We start from the raw sequence: 18007 nt of genomic DNA, 5'->3' as shown, positions 1-18007 counted from the left end.
ACGTCATCTCTTCCAGACAGTTCATACAGATATTTGGAAGAAAGACAAAATGGCTGTCCTTCGTTGACAATCAACAAAGAACTTGAAGACGATGATGGAGAGCATATACTACTCAAGAGAAATTAGAGAACACCTGATTCTTGCATATGGTATATGAAAGAACTGGGCGTTCTTTAACTTCTTTTGATTAGTATATTTCCAAACACACTATCATATTTCCTGTCACAATACGGAATATGGTGAGAGAATAATATCAAAACATTTGAGCAAGTTGTCATGCAAACTGTACTTGACCCATCATCATCATCATCATCATCATCATCATCATCATCATCCATTACTGATGTTATCCGTAGGATTTCATATAGCAAAACATTGTTTTTCTTCTTTGAGCAGATCTATACTTCGCATAAAATATGAGAAAAAAATAATAAGGCTTTATGTACAAATTATAGCCTGCCTTCAAACAAGAAATAGTAGGCAGATATGACTTGAATGGTTCTTTCATCTGCAGCTATTGGTGGAGTTCGTTTGTGACCCTGGGGAGGCCATTAAGTATGTTAAGTTGCAGTTGCCATTTTGTAAATCATGGGAATTAATTAAAACTCACTGTGTTTCACAATTCATTAACACAGGTAGTATAATTCATCCACCCTTGTAGATGTAGCAAAATTGTCATCAGTTACCGTATTCACCGTATTAAGCACTATGGGATCAGACAATAAAGAAAAAGGGTGCTAATTAAATTAACCACAAGTTAAATTGATGTTGGGGATTAAGAGTGAAGAAACTTGGTTAAAATGTGGATGAAACATGCAAGCCCCGGATTAGACTTGGACGTAAACACGGAACTTAACAGAGCTCCAGATACCAATCTTATCTGCAGCTGACTTAATATCTGTGTTTAATACGCTCCCATTTCTACACTGCTGTATATTCTCTATTACATACAGTAACTTTCAGGCTTAATAAGGCCATACTTGTTTTACTTGCTTTACAGATGTATTAAAGGTTAATACCTGTCGGTAGGTGGGGTAAAAAAGATGCAATTCATTATTGTTTTGGTATTCTGCACTACTATAGGTCAGATGGTAAAGAAAAATAAAGATAGTTCAATGTGGGAAGGGAGCCTGCAACACAGCTGTTGCTTTCAGCCATGGCCAACCGGACGAATCAAGCGGGAACACTGTTGGGCATCCTTGCATCCCATCAATTTCAGGAACAACAAACTTTATTTTCACTCCCATGTTTGATATATCAACTTCAGTGGGTCCTTGTTCAGAAAATATATTTTGGGTGCAATATGCTATCAGCTTGTCAGCAGGATAAAAAAAGAGAGCAAATTCTTAATTTTTTTTTTGTTCCAATTCAACAACATTTAGTCATCAGCTCCGTGAAGCAAGTTAACAACCAAGTGTGGCCTTACTGACCTGTATAAAGGTAACCAGTAGACTATTCCAGAAGTCTGGTCAGGGGGTGCTTATTGAGGTAGATCTCTTAATACGGCATATACGGTAACCACACTCATGCCCTCGAGAAGCAGGAACTCCAAACATACATACAATATAACTCTAAACTGTTGTCAACAGCGGACACAAAGTGTAGAAAAATGTAAACAATGAACCAAAATATAAACCAACTGCCATCAATTTAACACATTGATATTCTGTCACCATGTCAACCTGAGAAATGAAGATGACTAGTTTCCATGGTTACATCAACCTTTGAACAACAATACAAGTAAACAATACTGTGGTTGTAAAATGACACAAAATAACCATTGCAACCAAATCACAGCAGCTAATGTTTAATACTGTTTCACCTTTGACTATTAAGCCCACGCATCATGATCAATAATTTGTGTACAGACTATATTCCTCTATCACCCATTAATATGCATGCCGTTTTGCAGTGTGGTTGCTATTTATAACGCATACAACAATCCAAGGCCTGTTCCAGGAAAACCCAGAGTACTCCAGCCAATCAATGGGAACCCTCTGTTTACTAGGGCTGCAACGAATACACTATGAGGTGAATATGATTCGTATCACGAATATAAGATAACGAATACGAATATTAATTCACGAATACAATAACAAGTCAGCAGTTATGTATTATTTGTTATATTCAGTGAAACATTAACATAAATTTTTGGACATGGTTTGTTAATTATAAATATATTATACATTTATACACTGCACTTATCCAGTTAGTAGTATCTGCTCAAATGAAAAATGACCAGTGACCCCAATACTGTTTTAATCCAATATTATAAGAGTGTTGTCTTTGAAGACATCTATGCATATAATATGTTCTTATGGATATTTTTAGGTACAGGGTATGTAAATGCACATACTTGCATATTCATAAATATTTGATTCTAATGGCAACAAATAACGAATTCAATTCATGAATGGATACGGTTCGATTCACCGAATATGCGAGTGAATCGTAACAGCCCTACTGTTTACATCTCACAAACGTCAATGTCTTGCTTGACCTTGTGTGCCTCGTGCAATAACCTTGTGTTACCTGCTCACACCGCTTCAGTGATGGGAGCTACCTGGAGTTACCTGGAGCTACCTGGAGTTACCTGGAGTTACCTGGAGCTACCTGGCTTATTTAATTGGGGGGCCCAGGGGAACAAAAGTCTAAAATTGTACTGTCCATCACTTGGGGCACATTAGGCTGACATGCCATGGTATAACTGGAATACTGTTAAAAGCAGCGTTAAACCCAACTCACTCACTAAAAACCGGCTTCCAAAGATACAAAAAGGGGGTCTCTGAGAAATGCCAACAAGAGTCAGGAGATTACGAATCCCTCTGTCCCCACAAATTTGAAAGGAAAAATCGTGAATATTACTCATTGCACATGTTCAGAGGCTGATAGTCAAAGATAGATTGAGTTTCTAAAGTGCTGGCACTAGACGCTTGTGAAGCATTCGGCGGTGCATTGTGTCTTTAAATGATTAAGGAAACATATTCAAGTGGTACCAAATAATGAATAACAGCATTCATTCCCAGTGGATGTACTCCGTACTTCGTGTTCAATTGTTATGTCAGGGGTTTATCTCGTCCCGCTCAGAGGCCAATATTCTGCCCCAAGTCTGCAGCAAATGTCAGTAAAATTCCTAAAATGATTTTTCCCAATACTTCAGATTTTTCGAAACTAAGAATATCAAAATAATCCAATATAAAAAAATACTAGATATCTTCCCAATGTGCCTGCCAAGGGCACTTAGTTTGGAATCCTAAATAACCCCTCAATAATAAGGGTTTGCACCAAGTCCTGAGTAGGGCTCATCTACTTCTTTGACTCAGTCTCATTACATCAGCTGACTACACCTAGAAAAACATCACTACCACACAGCAAATCGGCCCAACGTATTCACGGGTGATTGAGGAACATATTGTCGAGGAAGAAGAATAGGTTCTTCTGCATCCTAATATCGGTAAATACCATGTCCTTAAATTTAGAAACACAAGAATTTAATTTATTGGGACATAACCCTGTTTACTTCAACTTCAAATAATAGATTTATTGTAAGAAAATCACCATGGAAACAAGAAATGTTTACGATGAGATAATCCACCAGTGAACAAGTGGGGACAGGGACCCCTTCAGCATAAAGACATGGGGTCATTTTCAAAACCAATGGGGACACACTCTGAGAGATCATATAAAACTTAAAACCCCATGGTATGCAGGTTATTAATGCAGAATCACTGTCCACAAGCAATGTTAGCGATACACAGAATTTTCACAGGGCATCTTTCTCATATTGCAACAACAACATCCGATGTCATCTATTCAGCCTCAACAGTCTGTTTGTGATCACTGACGTCAGCATGTCTTTTCTAGGTACTCGTTATAAAATTAGAATGTAGCTTTGTAGCTGAATTAGATTTCACATGAATCCTACAAAGCTGACATGACGTAATATTTCTGCTGCAACCATGTGAAGTCACAAAACCAGGTTTGCTCAAAATTTCTACCTTTCTCAGTGTTTTTACCTTTCCTCAGTCTGTCACCACACTCAGGTGAGCCATGCAACACATTCTGTGTAGCGCTAACATACATTTTGGTCAACAATTCTGGTGTTCCCCGGTCATTTGAAGCAGAAATATCTTGGCATTATCAGAACTATGACTACTATTTTTGCAAAAAGGTGTAAACTCAATTCTGATTGGACCATTTGTGACTTTCAGCCAATGAAAGAAGGTGATAGAAAATTGAGATGCATAAGGCAACAAAAATCACGAAGTTTACATTCCATAATAGAAGCAGTTGTCCCATGATGTAAAATGTCTTTTAGACAGATTGTGACTCCCATAATTATATGCAATAACCCATCAACATGAATGCACCCCTTGTCGCACCGAGAATAACTATGCACCAATCTATAAAATATTGAGAAAATCCCTGCCTCGGCAGAACACTGATAAACTGTGCGACATATCACTGATCCCGATCCATTAAATCAGCCATGATCACACATCATACAACCTCTCATGTTGCCATTGGAAACAACCTCAATTACATCCAGTCCAAACATGTGACCACACAGCAGCATATCAATACAACAACATACAATACCCAGTACAACAAGGGAGTCTGGGCACTGAAAGAAATACAACATCCCACAGGCCAAGCATCTTGTGTTTGTTTGTTTGATTGTTGTTTAGCTATATGAACATAATCAAGTCTGGACCAGACAATCCAGTGATTAATATGGTGAACACCGATCTACTCCATGGGGTACGATGACCCACAATCAACCAAATCACCGAGCTTGACCACTAAGACGCGACAGAAGTTACCAAATTTAGGGGGCTTGGTGACTTGAGATTTTCTTCAATAGTCATTTAATCCAGGGACCAATTAAATTAATTTCATGATATTATATTTCTAGTTTATGTCATATGCTATGGCTGTGTAGGCAAGGGGAGGTAACTGCTCACGTGGAGACCCTTGCCCCACAGAACCACTGTGTTCATTAGAAAGTGTATGTGAAAGACAAAGGGGGACTCGCTGATGATGCATTTTTGTCTTGAATACTGGGATCCTCACAAACATTCCAAGGTTTACAGTCAACCAGGCTGTCCGAGAAGGCAAGCTTCTTTGTGACACTTAAATCAAGAGGCTGAGGTTCGATGTTTAGGTTCTCTGTATCAGCTGCTGTGGGCTCACAACATCTTCTGTTGACAGATTCAAGCAAAAACAAACTGCTAGTTTTCAAATTTGTAACACTTTGGTGTAAAAGATTTGTGTTAAAGTTCTGTGAGTCTGTAGTTTCGTCCCATACTGTAATTTGATTTTGAGAAAGCAAAGACTCCCCAATGCCTCTGGAGTTGTCGACCTTACAGTTCTGCTGCACATGTATACTTCCCCCACCCACTACATCTACCGGTCCACCCAGCCCATCACCTGATGCCCCACAAACCTTGTAATTGTCCTTTGAAGCAGCCACATCATCAGATTTCGACATCAGATATTTTGTAAGATACGAGTTTTGTGGACCCTCCTTTACACCAACAGAAGTTGAAAGGTCAAGCAAAGTATTGTCATATGTGTTTGTTTTGTCCTGAGCGTCCACTTTCAAACCCCAAGCAATAGCATGTTGGGCATAGCTGGCCTCTCCTGAAGGATTAGCCTCTCCTGAAGGATTAGCCTCTCCTGAAGCCGCTGCTGGATTAGCTTCTCCTGAAGCCTGGGCTGCTAGCTTAGCCTCTCCAGCTTGCTTGACGTCATACAAATACTTACAATGAGACAAAGACTCAGACACATCCTCCATCTTTACATCAAGGCCTGTGATGGGGCAGTCTTCTCCTGCCAACATCCCATCAGTTTCTTGTTTGACCACCACTGGGCCAGCTGGGTTGAAGTCGTCCATGGCAGGATTCGTCCCAGGCTGTGGCTCGCAGAGGGAATAGTCATCCTCCACTGGCTCAATCTTGATAGGGAATTCATCATACGACTGAGCCTGGAGAAACCGCCTCTGTGTTGCTAAATACTGATTATCTATACCTGAGCTGTCACATGCATGACTGGATTTGTTACTTGTGGTCTGGTCAGTACATAAAGAGTATATTAATTTCTTATTCTTTCCTTTTTGTGCAGTTTTGTTTTTCGACTTTGGGGATTTTGGCCCTTTCCTGACACCCTTTGGTTTTATTTCCTTTTTCTTTAACTTTTCATTCTCGTTTTTGGAAGATCTTGACTTTGCACCATTCTTTTTCAATTTAGTGTTCCTAGGAGATGTTTGCCCACAGCGTTTTAATACTTTTGAAACTTTTTCTTTCTTTGTTTTCTTTTCATGGTCAATTTTCTTCTTTCCATGCATCACCTTGCTTGGCTTTTGTTTTACAACATTAATTACAGACTTGTGTTTTGGCAAGACAGCCCTAGTTGATGTGGCACTAGACACAACTCCAGCTCTTGATCTAGATGCCTTATTTGTCTTTGCACATTTTGATTGTAAAGACTTTCCTAGAATTCGCAGACTTCGGTTATAAACATCTGAGACATGACTCTGTATCATATTTGTATTGGTCTCCACTTCACTTGACCTTGGCTCTGCAGCTGATGTATTTAATGTGACCTTGAAAGTTCCCCTTTTTTTCCTCTTTAGCACCAGTTTGATGTGAGATCCGGAAGTCTCAAGAGCACTGTCAAGTTGGGACCTTGAAATATATTTGGCACCTGAAGTTTGTTGAGCAGTTTCAACACACGGCTGTCCATTTGGCATCTCCTTTGATTTGAGCTGACTTAAAGGAACATCATCCTCATCGACAAAATGAGGCACCTTCACTGAAGTCATAGGTTCATCTTTAGAATGTAGTTCCTTCACTGGAGTCTCAGGTTCACCTTCAGAACATGGTTCCTTCACTACAGTCACACGTTCATCTTTAGAATATAGTTCCTTCACTTGAGTCTCAGGTTCACCCTCAGAACATGGTTCCTTCACGAAAGTTGTATCATAATCAACATCATCATCATCATCATCATCATCACCATCATCATCAGGACATCCTTCCATGGATGACATTGTGCCATCACCTACTTCAGAAATATCGTCTTTTTCCAGTGTTTGCACAGGCTGAGATTTCAGAAATGGTGAACCTTGCAAACATGCCTTCATCTTTCTAATTCTTCTTCTAATTTTTCTCATTGTCTTCAGTTTCGTTCTGCCAGTAATAAGCAGCTTGTGAGGATCTGATTCCGATGAATTGTCCGCACTGTCCTGAGTACCAGCTGTGGAGCTGTTCCTGGTAACCATCGTCTTGTACACAACATCAGACTTCTTCCTGGCCCTCTGAATACGCCCACTGTTCAACCTGTCAAAGTATCTCTCCTTCTTCTCCATGTAAGCCCTCTGTTTCACAGCAGCTTTGCCATACATGTTCTCAGGCTGCATGAACCAAGATTTGGGCTTCTTGCCAGTCTTATCAAAATTAAAATGAAACCCTCTTGTCGCCAAAGGAAGTCTAAAGCCATCTTGATAAGTTGCCAGTTTTACCGTTTCTTCCGACTTGACTTCCTCCAGTTTGACCTTGGCTGGTTTCACGTTTTCAGGGCCATTGTTGTTTGGTTCTTGTTCAGGAACAGGAACTACTTGAGGAACTAGCGGTCGGATTTTCGGTGGCCGACCTCTCTTCCTCTTCACTTCAGGCTCAAAATGACAATCTCCTATCTTCTTTACACTGAAGACATCCGTGCCCGTCATGATCGTCCCATCTGGTCCTGGTTCGAGTTTGATGTCAAGTTTTCCATCATCGTTTCTATCAATAGCATTCACATTTTTGTGCATTCGCTTGATGTGAACTTGTAGCTGGCTGTAACGCTTGAACGGTTTGCGACACAGCTCACAGAAGTAGGCATGCGAGTCCCCATGCATGGAACCTATATGAGCCAAGAGATGGTCACTTGTTCTTGCACCATAAGGACAGATGGGGCATGCATATGGCCGATCCCCCGTGTGCGTCTCTTTATGCTTTTGCATGTTATACTTGTTGAGGAAATTCCGCAAACACACATCACACTGAAAGGGTTTTATTCCTGAATGAACCTTCATATGAGCACGTAAAGATGGTTTATTCTTGAACCACTTCTCGCACAGTCCACACTTGAATTTTCTGACATTACTGTGTCTATCCTTATGCTTGTTTAAACTCGTCAAGGTGTTAAATCCCTTACCACACATGGAGCACAGGAAGCTGTTGTCCTTATTGTGGGTCTTCAAATGCTTGGTCAAGTCAGATTTGGTCTTGGTTTTCTGGGAACACCCCGGAAAGGTGCAAGAGAAGTTCTTGATGTTGCTGTGTTTAAGACGATGACATTTGAGTTCATAGTTTGTCTTACACCTAAATTCACACAAATCACACTGGACCGGCTTCAGATCGTTGTGCCTGAAGAGATGGTACTTCAAGTCCTGAAGCCTCTTGAACCGGAACCCACAGATGTCACACGAATGTGGTCTGTCCTCCGTGTGCTTCAGCATGTGGTGCTTGATGTTCCGACACCATTTTGTCCGGAAGTCACACTGCGGACAGCTGAATCTTTTGACAGTGGAATGTTTGGCTCTGTGTTTGTAAAGATCAGCTTTGAATCGTGTTCTGAATTCACATTTTTCACATTTAAATGGTTTGGTATTTGTGTGTTTGGCCTCATGCTCTTGTAGACGCTGTCTGATGTGGGTCACATAATCGCAATACTGACACTCATGGTACCACCCCTTGATGGCATGTCGAGCCTCGTGTCGGTCTAACTCCTTTTTCGTTTTGGCCTTAAAATCGCAGAATTTACATTTCAGTTTCTTCTTTGGCACATCCAGTGTTTCCTCCAACATATCTTCCTCTTCTTCCTCAACCTCATAGTCTTCATCATCGTCGTCATCAGCCTCATCTGGTAGTATCTCCTCAATCTGTTGTGTAAGCAGTCCCTCAGCTTCTTCATCCACTGATGCCAGCTGGATGCCATGGTCCAAGATGGCCGACAGCTCTTCGTCAGGGGGCTCCTGTTTCACCTTCACCTTCCCCTTCATGATGCTCATGATCATTTACAACTGACAGGTATCCATTGAAAGATGCTTTTACATGCTCATTATTGCCATGTCTTCTTTTTCTGAAATTGTAAGAACATCCATTAAACTAAATGTCTCATAAGCTAAACATTTTTTATACCGAAGAAAAACAAGTAACCCCTTTGAAGTTTGTTGTTTAACGCTGCACTCAGCATCATTCCAGCCATATGACTGCAGTCAGTAAGTAATCGAGTCTGGACCAGACAATCCAGTAACTAACATCATGCGCATCGATCCACGCAATTGGGATACGATGACATGACTCAACCACGCCAGCGAGTCTGACTACCTGATCCCGTTAGTCGCCTTTCATAAGCATAATTGCCTTTTACAGCAAGCATGTGTTGCTGAAGACCTTCCCCGGATCTTCACGGGTCAACCCCTATAAAGAGAAGTGTGAAACAATGGCAATCAGTTCTTCAAATTTTAGTGTATATTTGTGTCCATGTTACAAAATTTGAAATTATTTCTAAATATGCAGTGCCAGTATGTAACGCATGCTTTATCTGCAGTAATGTACCTATTTTCCTTCATGGTAGGTCTATGCTTCTGGAAACTCAACACCATGTATTTCTGTAGTTTCTTGATGATATTAAGTGCAACATATCAATCATTGTAAGTAACACTGTCCCAATAAAACTAAAGGTTAAATGCTTAAAGAGTTATCTTTTTGGCTGTTATAGTTACATTTCAAGTGTATTTGTGAACAAAACATCACTGTCTCACCTTACTACCATTATTTCATTATGTTATTAAGTAAGGCATATGTTCAGGCACCATAGTATTTTAAGTCTTTAGACCCGTGAAGATCCGGGGTAGAATAGGTCTTCAGCAACCCATGCTTGCCGTAAAAGGCGACTATGCTTGTCATTAGAGGCAACTAACAGGATCGGTTGGTCAGGCTCGCTGACTTGGTTGATGCATGTCATTGTATCCAAGTTGCATGGATCGACGCTCATGACTTGATTATTTACAGACCAACGTCATATAGCTGGAATATTGCTGAGTGCGGTGTTAAACAACAAACAAACTTATTAGGCATTTAGAAGTTGGAAGAACATGAATACACAACACTTTTCATACACAGCAACTTCTTTTATTCTTCGTCACATGTTTCAGAGGTAATTCTTGCTCCTTCACCTGAGGAAGGAGCAAGAATTAGCTCTGAAACATCGTGACAAAAAATAAAAGAAGTTGCTGTCCATGAAAAGTGTCACGTATTCACCGTGGTATTTACATAATATATGTTGAGCACAACATTTAGCACCTTAAAACTCACAGAAGACAAAGTTTTAAGTCTCATATATTGCAGTGCTTATCACTTAACTTGCTAAGTCCCCAAATAAAATATGAACCACTGGGTAAGATTTAGTCCCCAGCAACCTAGGTTGGTCGCAAGAAGCGACTTAAAGATCGGATGGTGGGGGTCAGTGACTTGGTCCTATCTTTGTCCTACATGAGAGATGTCTTCATTCTTGAAGCTATAATGAGTGAAATAATCTTAATGTGACCTTCATCCCCACTTCACCTCATCTCACCACTTGGGGCACTGTATCAGCGCTTGTTACATCAGGCGTACACTGTGGTAAGTGAATTCGCAAAAAACATCACACCTTCGTTGAAAGCCATTTAGTCATATTACTGAAGCGTAAAGAAGTAATAGTTTTTTAACGCCGCACTAAGCAATATCCGAGCTATATAACGGTGCATTGTAAATAATCAAGTCTGGACCTGACAAATCAGTGGTATGGAGCAATATCCCACACTATCAGGGGATAATAACACGCTATAAGCCTGACCAACCAATCCATTAACAGTGAGACCACACAGACACCAAAGAATTGGGGGGTGGGGGGTGGGGTCGGGGGCTGTTTAACGCCGCATCAGCAATACTCCAGCTATATGGCGGAGGTCAGTGATTGACATCATGAACATCGATCTGCACAATTGGGACACTATCACATGCATCAACCAACTTACCAAGTCAGCGAGTCTGACCAACCGATCCCATTAGTCGCCTCTTAGGACCAGCATAGTCGAGGGTTACAGCAAGCATGGGTTGCTGAAGACCTATTCTAACCCAGATCTTCATGGGTACAAAGACATTTTTAACAAAAGACTTTGGGGAAAGTGAAGGCATGCTCATGATATCCCTCACTGGTTTCAGGCCACTGTCATGTTACTGAAATATTGACGAATGCGGCATTTATTAACAACTAAACTCACTAGAGTGTCACCCTATATCATTGTTATTAAATAATTTTTTAATTTGACGTTTACACGATATACAGCTTTTCCATTGGACGAGAGGTCGGTCACATGACCGCGAAGTTGACGTTCATAAGTGTATGAACAACACAATTTGACGTTCATATGTTTTTCACGAGACCGTGTTCTTGAAATGACGTAAACACTGACGGACTACTTCCACATTCCTGGGGAAAACCCTGGGAATTCCCTAGCAAGAAAACATGCATAAGCATTATTTCTGATCATTTAGAACCTTTTATCTTGGTCTCAGCATTTCAGTATACATTGAGAAACGTAAGAGAGCTTGACTGCATGATTGTTCACGAATTTCCTCGCTACGGCCCATCCTAATGAACATACGAAAAAATGCACATCCAAACTATCGTCAGTATCGACTCGATCTGTGTCTAGGCTGACAGTGACCGTCTCCAGCAATCTACGAATTTACCTTGGTCTCTGTTTGACGCATCTTTAATCACCTTTCAATAATCGGTCAGTTGATCAATTATGACTAACACATGTAACAGCAACAGGTTCATTAACAACTTCGGAAATCCTCCCGTCACGTTTATCGTGTCGGCCATTTAGACGTCATGTACTTGATGTAATTTATGTATTACGACGCGCTGTCATTGTGACTGACTTACTGAGGTAGTTAATACTGACCTTTCTCATCTAATGGGGATATTATATGAACACATGTGTTGTGTAAGATGTTTCTGAAGAGCAAGTTCTGCATCCATATGCTCATGTCACCTCTCTTTTGGGGGATCTATTTTATTCCGCAATATAGCTGGTTGTTGTTTGGCTGTCAGTGTAAACATGAAGTGACACGTACTAAATAAAATTGTGTTTAGATCTTGGCCTTACGTCCTTTGAGGAAAGAAATTGTGATACAAAGTATAAGAATTGACTTTCACTTTGTGTGAGTTCATTGGAGTATGAACCTGCATAGAGTGAGGGCCAAACATTGTATGAACGTCGTCGCAAGCTCCGACGTTCATACAGTTTGGCCCTCACTCTATGCAGGTTCATACTCCAATGAACTCACACAAAGTGAAGGTCAATTCTTAAATATATTACATATTCATAAATATATACGCCATTTTTCTGGACACACAATATTGCTGCCTGTATGCATCATAATTCAGAATGGATGCAAATCATACCCACTGCGACACCCAGTTGACAAAAACAATAGCAGATTTCGGAATGATAAAAACCTGTATGTGTGACATTTCTGTTGATAAGAAATATGCTTAATGTTGGATCTGTAGTAAACCCAAAGGATGAGACACACTTGGTATTTCATAGGTGGTTTGTTGTACATTTAGAGCAACAACCTGTAAGGACGGTTCAATCATATACAGACGATGGCGTCATTTAGGGCTGGGACGGGTAACTCGGGTACTCAGGTTGGGTGGGTCCTGAGAATGATCCAGGTACCCACAGAACTACCCGGACCAGTGGTTGGTCATGTGATATATGTTTAATGACAAATATGATCTTGAACTATATGCTAACACTACAAGTCACTAATGTTCGCATTTCTTTCTGACTATGCACCCAGACTTTTATATGTTTGAATAAAGATAAAACTTCAGTGAACTTCAGTGTATGCATGACCAGATCGATTTATACGTGTATCTGAATACATTTTGTCCAGGGCTACAGTCAAACTATTCCCATTTGGATATTTTGTACCTATCTCTTGAGACCTACAGTGGGTACCCGGGTAGGGTCGGGTAATAGTGGGGTTGGTATCAGGTAGTAAATTTGGACTCGTCCCAGCCCTAGCATCATCCACAGACAATGATGAATGAGAATGTCGCGATACAGAAGCCACGATACGATACATATCTCAATACTGCACATTCGACATTCTGTATGGAAAACCAAGTCATCTGACAGATAGCCCATAGACTCGCTCATAACTGTAAAGGATAACTGACTAATACCCCTCAACATGACACGAGTCAAGACAATTATTCTGTATGAAAACAAACAAGTTTACAAACTGCATTATGACAGGAAGCAAAGAAAAGCTGGTCAGTCTTGTTATCGGGCCACTTCCATATCCGAAAGACGACCAAGAAAGTTATTGAGGAATTAAAAAAATAGTTTGTGATTGCTTATGGATACGGATGCCAGATCAACATGGACAATCGATATGGGGTCAAATGTGAATCGATGCCAAATTAAATATGTCGGGCATTGTACCGTGCAAGGTTTGCAGACGATGCACCAGTGTACCGTGAATTGCGACATCAGTACTGATGACATCACATATGACGTAGTTAACACACAGTAGGCCTAGCAATAGCATGCAGTAATAATATACTACTGTCTTATAATGAGGTGACATAGCAATAGCATGCAGTAATAATATACTACTGTCTTATAATGAGGTGACATAGCAATAGCAAGCAGTAATAATACACTACTGTCTTATAATGAGGTGACATAGCAATAGCATGCAGTAATAATACACTACTGTCTTATAATGAGGTGACATAGCAATAGCATGCAGTAATAATATACTACTGTCTTATAATGAGGTGACATAGCAATAACATGCAGTAATAATATACTACTGTCTTATAATGAGGTGACATAGCAATAGCATGCAGTAATAATATACTACTGTCTTATAATGAGGTGACATAGCAATTGCATGCAGTAATAATATACTACTGTCTTATAATGAGGTGACATAGCAATAACATGCAGTAATAATATACTACTGTCTTATAATGAGGTGACATAGCAATAGCATGCAGTAATAATATACTACTGTCTTATAATGAGGTGACATAGCAATAGCATGCAGTAATAATATACTACTGTCTTATAATGAGGTGACATAGCAATAGCATGCAGTAATAATATACTACTGTCTTATAATGAGGTGACATAGCAATAGCATGCAGTAATAATATACTACTGTCTTATAATGAGGTGACATAGCAATAGCATGCAGTAATAATATACTACTGTCTTATAATGAGGTGACATAGCAATAACATGCAGTAATAATATACTACTGTCTTATAATGAGGTGACATAACAATCGCATGCAGTAATAATATACTACTGTCTTATAATGAGGTGACAAAGCAATAGCATGCAGTAATAATATACTACTGTCTTATAATGAGGTGACGGGGCCAGGCCTGTATCATTGAAAAGGGGAACTTTCTCCAGACTGAACTTGCCTCTGAACCCCTCTGAACCCCTCTGAGTGACAGGACTCTTTTGCATATGGAAGGAGAACTCTTCATATGGAGTGTGGGGTGGTCGGGTAGCCTAGTGGTTAAAGTGTTCGCTCGTCACGCCGAAGACCCGGGTTCGAATCCCGACATGGGTACAATGTGTGAAGCCCATTTCTGGTGTCCCCCCCCCGTGATATTGCTAAAAGCGGCGTAAACCATACTCACTCACTCATATGGAGTGTTGCTTTTCACTATACCTTCAGGCATTGTTCTTTCCATATGAAATCAGTACTGATGACGTCACGTATGACGTAGTTAACACACAGTAGGCGTAGCAATAGCATGCAGTAATAATATACTACAGTCTTATAATGAGGTGACGGGGTCATTGTATATCTTGTTCTGATGTCACAATAACTTGTGCCTTTGAATATATGGTTTAAAACACTGGAATAGTTTGACAATCATGCACATCTGATAACGGAAAACATAACATTATTTTTATTGTTTCACTTGATTATTTAACACCAATCTGAAAAGCATCTGCCAGCTTCCATAACCAGCTGACACAGAAGTTTGTTTGAGGCTTAAAGCTGCCCTGAGCATTTTCCCAGCTTTATGACAGCAGTCTGCATATAATCAAGTATGGACCAGACAATCCAGTGCTCGACATTTTGTGCAACAATCCCTGCTGTCAGGGTACAAGAACATTCTATCAACCAAGCCACCAAGCCTGACCACCGAGCCTGACCCCCTGATAACTTTCGGCAGCCTCTTGGGACCAGTATAGATTGCTGGGGACCTATTCTAACCAGGAATCCTTAATTTAAAATAAAACAATGATTTTTCACCAATTTTCCAGCCAAGGCCAATTAGTTTGGAATACATATATACTAGATAAATCCCTTTGAGCTTAATGACAGGTAATCTCATATTAATTTGATACTTTGCGATCATCTTCATGTTCTATTTAGTCAAAGAGCCTTGCACAAAACAAAACAAACAGGGATAATAATTTCTTGTCTTATTTCAAGAATAGTGCTTAATGTGGTGATGGGTTGGTGCAGTATAACATAGGAATAGTTGAAAATATTTTCTGTTTCCAGGAAATTGTTTTGTGAATATTCTTAATACAGAATCTAATTTAATCAATTAATTTAATCCAATTTCACTGACAGGTAATAAATACTTATATACAACTGGAGACCTAGATGTGCTTATCCTTCGATTGGAAACAAAAGTATTCACGTTTCAATTTTTTTTTCCATCGTTGTGACAGCCTTATCAGTTTCTTACCTCAAGAATACTAATATATAATTCATTCTGAGTATTCCGGAACATGATTTCTGAAATATGTTCTAAAAATATACATACATTTGTGAACACCTAAAACATTTGTTGTTGACACTACAAGTGCTGCTCGAAATTATCATGAATCATTTGCATAAGAAATTCAGAAACAATCAAGGGCTTAGAATATAGCCCTGGCTGCCTCTGTTCTTGGTACCAGGAACGGCCAGGGCCAATTGTACACCCAGATGAACAGTTTCGGGTAGTGGGCCTACAGTGCTATACAATACATCAGTGAAAAAGAAATCATAGACATCCTTTACCGTTTTAAGCTGGTTAAATTATTCCTGACCCAGTTCAGACATCAGGAACCATAGCTGAAATCGCTCCCACTCAGTAAAAAGACATCAGTCGCATCACAACAACAGATGCCGTCTTTGGACAAGAGATTGTTATCCCACGGGCACTGATTGCAATCCGATTTACTCCCGGTCGAACATCGTCTGGGGGTTCTCACAAATCCATCAAAGAAAATTTCACGGCTATAAAATTCCAATTGCAGCATTCTAACAAATACCTTCTTTCGCAGAACTGGGCCCCTTGCATAAATTATGCAGACAGCGCTCAGCAGAGATAATGGTTGTGGCACACATTTGCAGGAATCTCTCGTAGACATTGCTTTGAACTAGCGTTCAGACCCCATCCTCATGTGTACCATGCCCACACATCATAATTGTCCTGACGACTGGCGAGCAGACGATAATTTGCCGGTTGACATCTGCGTGCATCTCGTGGCTCACGGACGAGTCCAACTTCTCGCATCAAACCGCCAGCAACTTGCAACATGACAACAGCTGTTTGACAGCTCGTAACGGTTACCTCCCTTTATACAATTTTCTTCAAGTTATAAATTCCATAATGTATCGTTTTCTGCTATTCGTCCATGTGACAGGTACACGCATTCTTGTTGTTTAGAAGGTTGATCTGCATGTACATATATGTCCATAATTTGCATCTAGTATGTCACTAGTTGGGCACTAAATCTTACCTCTGTAATTGTTTTTGCAAATCACGTAAGATAGATCTTAAGACATATACGGTTAAGTCTGATATGGCTTTTAAAGAGAAAATGAATTGGAAATTTATGTTCAGTGTCCAGAGCCTTCGGTCTCTTCTGCGAGTTTGATGGTATAGAAATATTAGTTTCACGGCACTATGGCGAATCTTCAATTCCGAATTGATATGACCACCTCCACCCACCTCCTGCCTCCTTTTTAAGCACAATCCGCGCGCACGCACTCACGTGCGCACACACACACACACACACACACACACACACATGAAGGGAAATATTGAGAATATGACCCTTCTCCTTATCAATAAATCCTGGCCATTCTGTACGATCACTTCGATATTTACCACTTAAAACACACGTGACGTGAAAGTGTTAGGTGTCAGGTAAGAACAATTTGTGACGTAATGTGATGCCGCATTGGAATACACTCTATGGATAGCCGCTACTTGTTCTTACAACTAAATGTTCCCTGTAATCACGCGTTAATAGTTTTCCTTATTAAACAGAAGAAAGAAAACCATCGACTGATTTAAGTTTGTAGGCGACTAATATAAAATATATTTATTGTTTATGACAGATAATTAAGTTTATTCCCATACAAAAAGGGCACAGTATTTTTCATCATTTAATTTCTGAGTATAGTGTATAAATATTTACTCACAGGAAAAATAGTTTTTTCGTCACAATGTTGAAAAAGGTTGACTAAAACATTGAATGACAATTCAAGGCGTATGACTTTGTTTATGGGGGTTTATGAAAGGCATAATTATGTTATTTTATTTACACTTTGTCGTACTCAGAATGGTAACCCTCACCTTCTACTTGAAACATGCTTTATAACAGCGTAAAGAAACACACCTAAATAACGTGTTTGGGTGTTATTGTTTTTGTGTGTGTCTTTTTCTTACTTTTAGTGTTACAATGGTCGTAAATTGTATTTAGTTCAGTTTTGTCCTGGTCGACGCTCTTTTGACATGACTTAAGATTTAGAAAAAAAATATGAATTTGTTTTTTGAATGTCCATGACCAATTAGTGATTAAACTAAAAGGAAAGCTACCATCGATACGCAATTTTAAGAAATATAGGGCAAGAGC

At 39.8% G+C, this 18007-nt stretch overlaps 1 protein-coding gene across 1 annotated transcript; it reads right to left on the bottom strand.

Annotated features, from left to right (window-relative positions):
- Positions 1-4511: 4511 nt before the first annotated feature.
- Positions 4512-16402, bottom strand: LOC139444897 (uncharacterized). The gene is made up of 2 exons (XM_071225906.1): positions 16161-16402; positions 4512-9126 (listed from the first exon to the last, which is right to left on the bottom strand). The coding sequence occupies exon 2, from the start codon at positions 9059-9061 to the stop codon at positions 5000-5002; it is 4062 nt and encodes a 1353-aa protein (XP_071082007.1). The 5' UTR covers positions 9062-9126; positions 16161-16402; the 3' UTR covers positions 4512-4999.
- Positions 16403-18007: the final 1605 nt, after the last annotated feature.

Source organism: Haliotis cracherodii, unplaced genomic scaffold, assembly GCF_022045235.1.
Source record: "Haliotis cracherodii isolate W230 unplaced genomic scaffold, xgHalCrac1.p SCAF_10, whole genome shotgun sequence".
NCBI lineage: Eukaryota > Metazoa > Mollusca > Gastropoda > Lepetellida > Haliotidae > Haliotis > Haliotis cracherodii.
This window is presented reverse-complemented; position numbering and strand designations above follow the sequence as displayed.

Coding starts and splice junctions, on each gene's coding strand:
- LOC139444897 (XM_071225906.1), bottom strand. CDS start 9,061: ATGATCATGAGCATCATGAAGGGGAAGGTGAAGGTGAAACAGGAGCCC.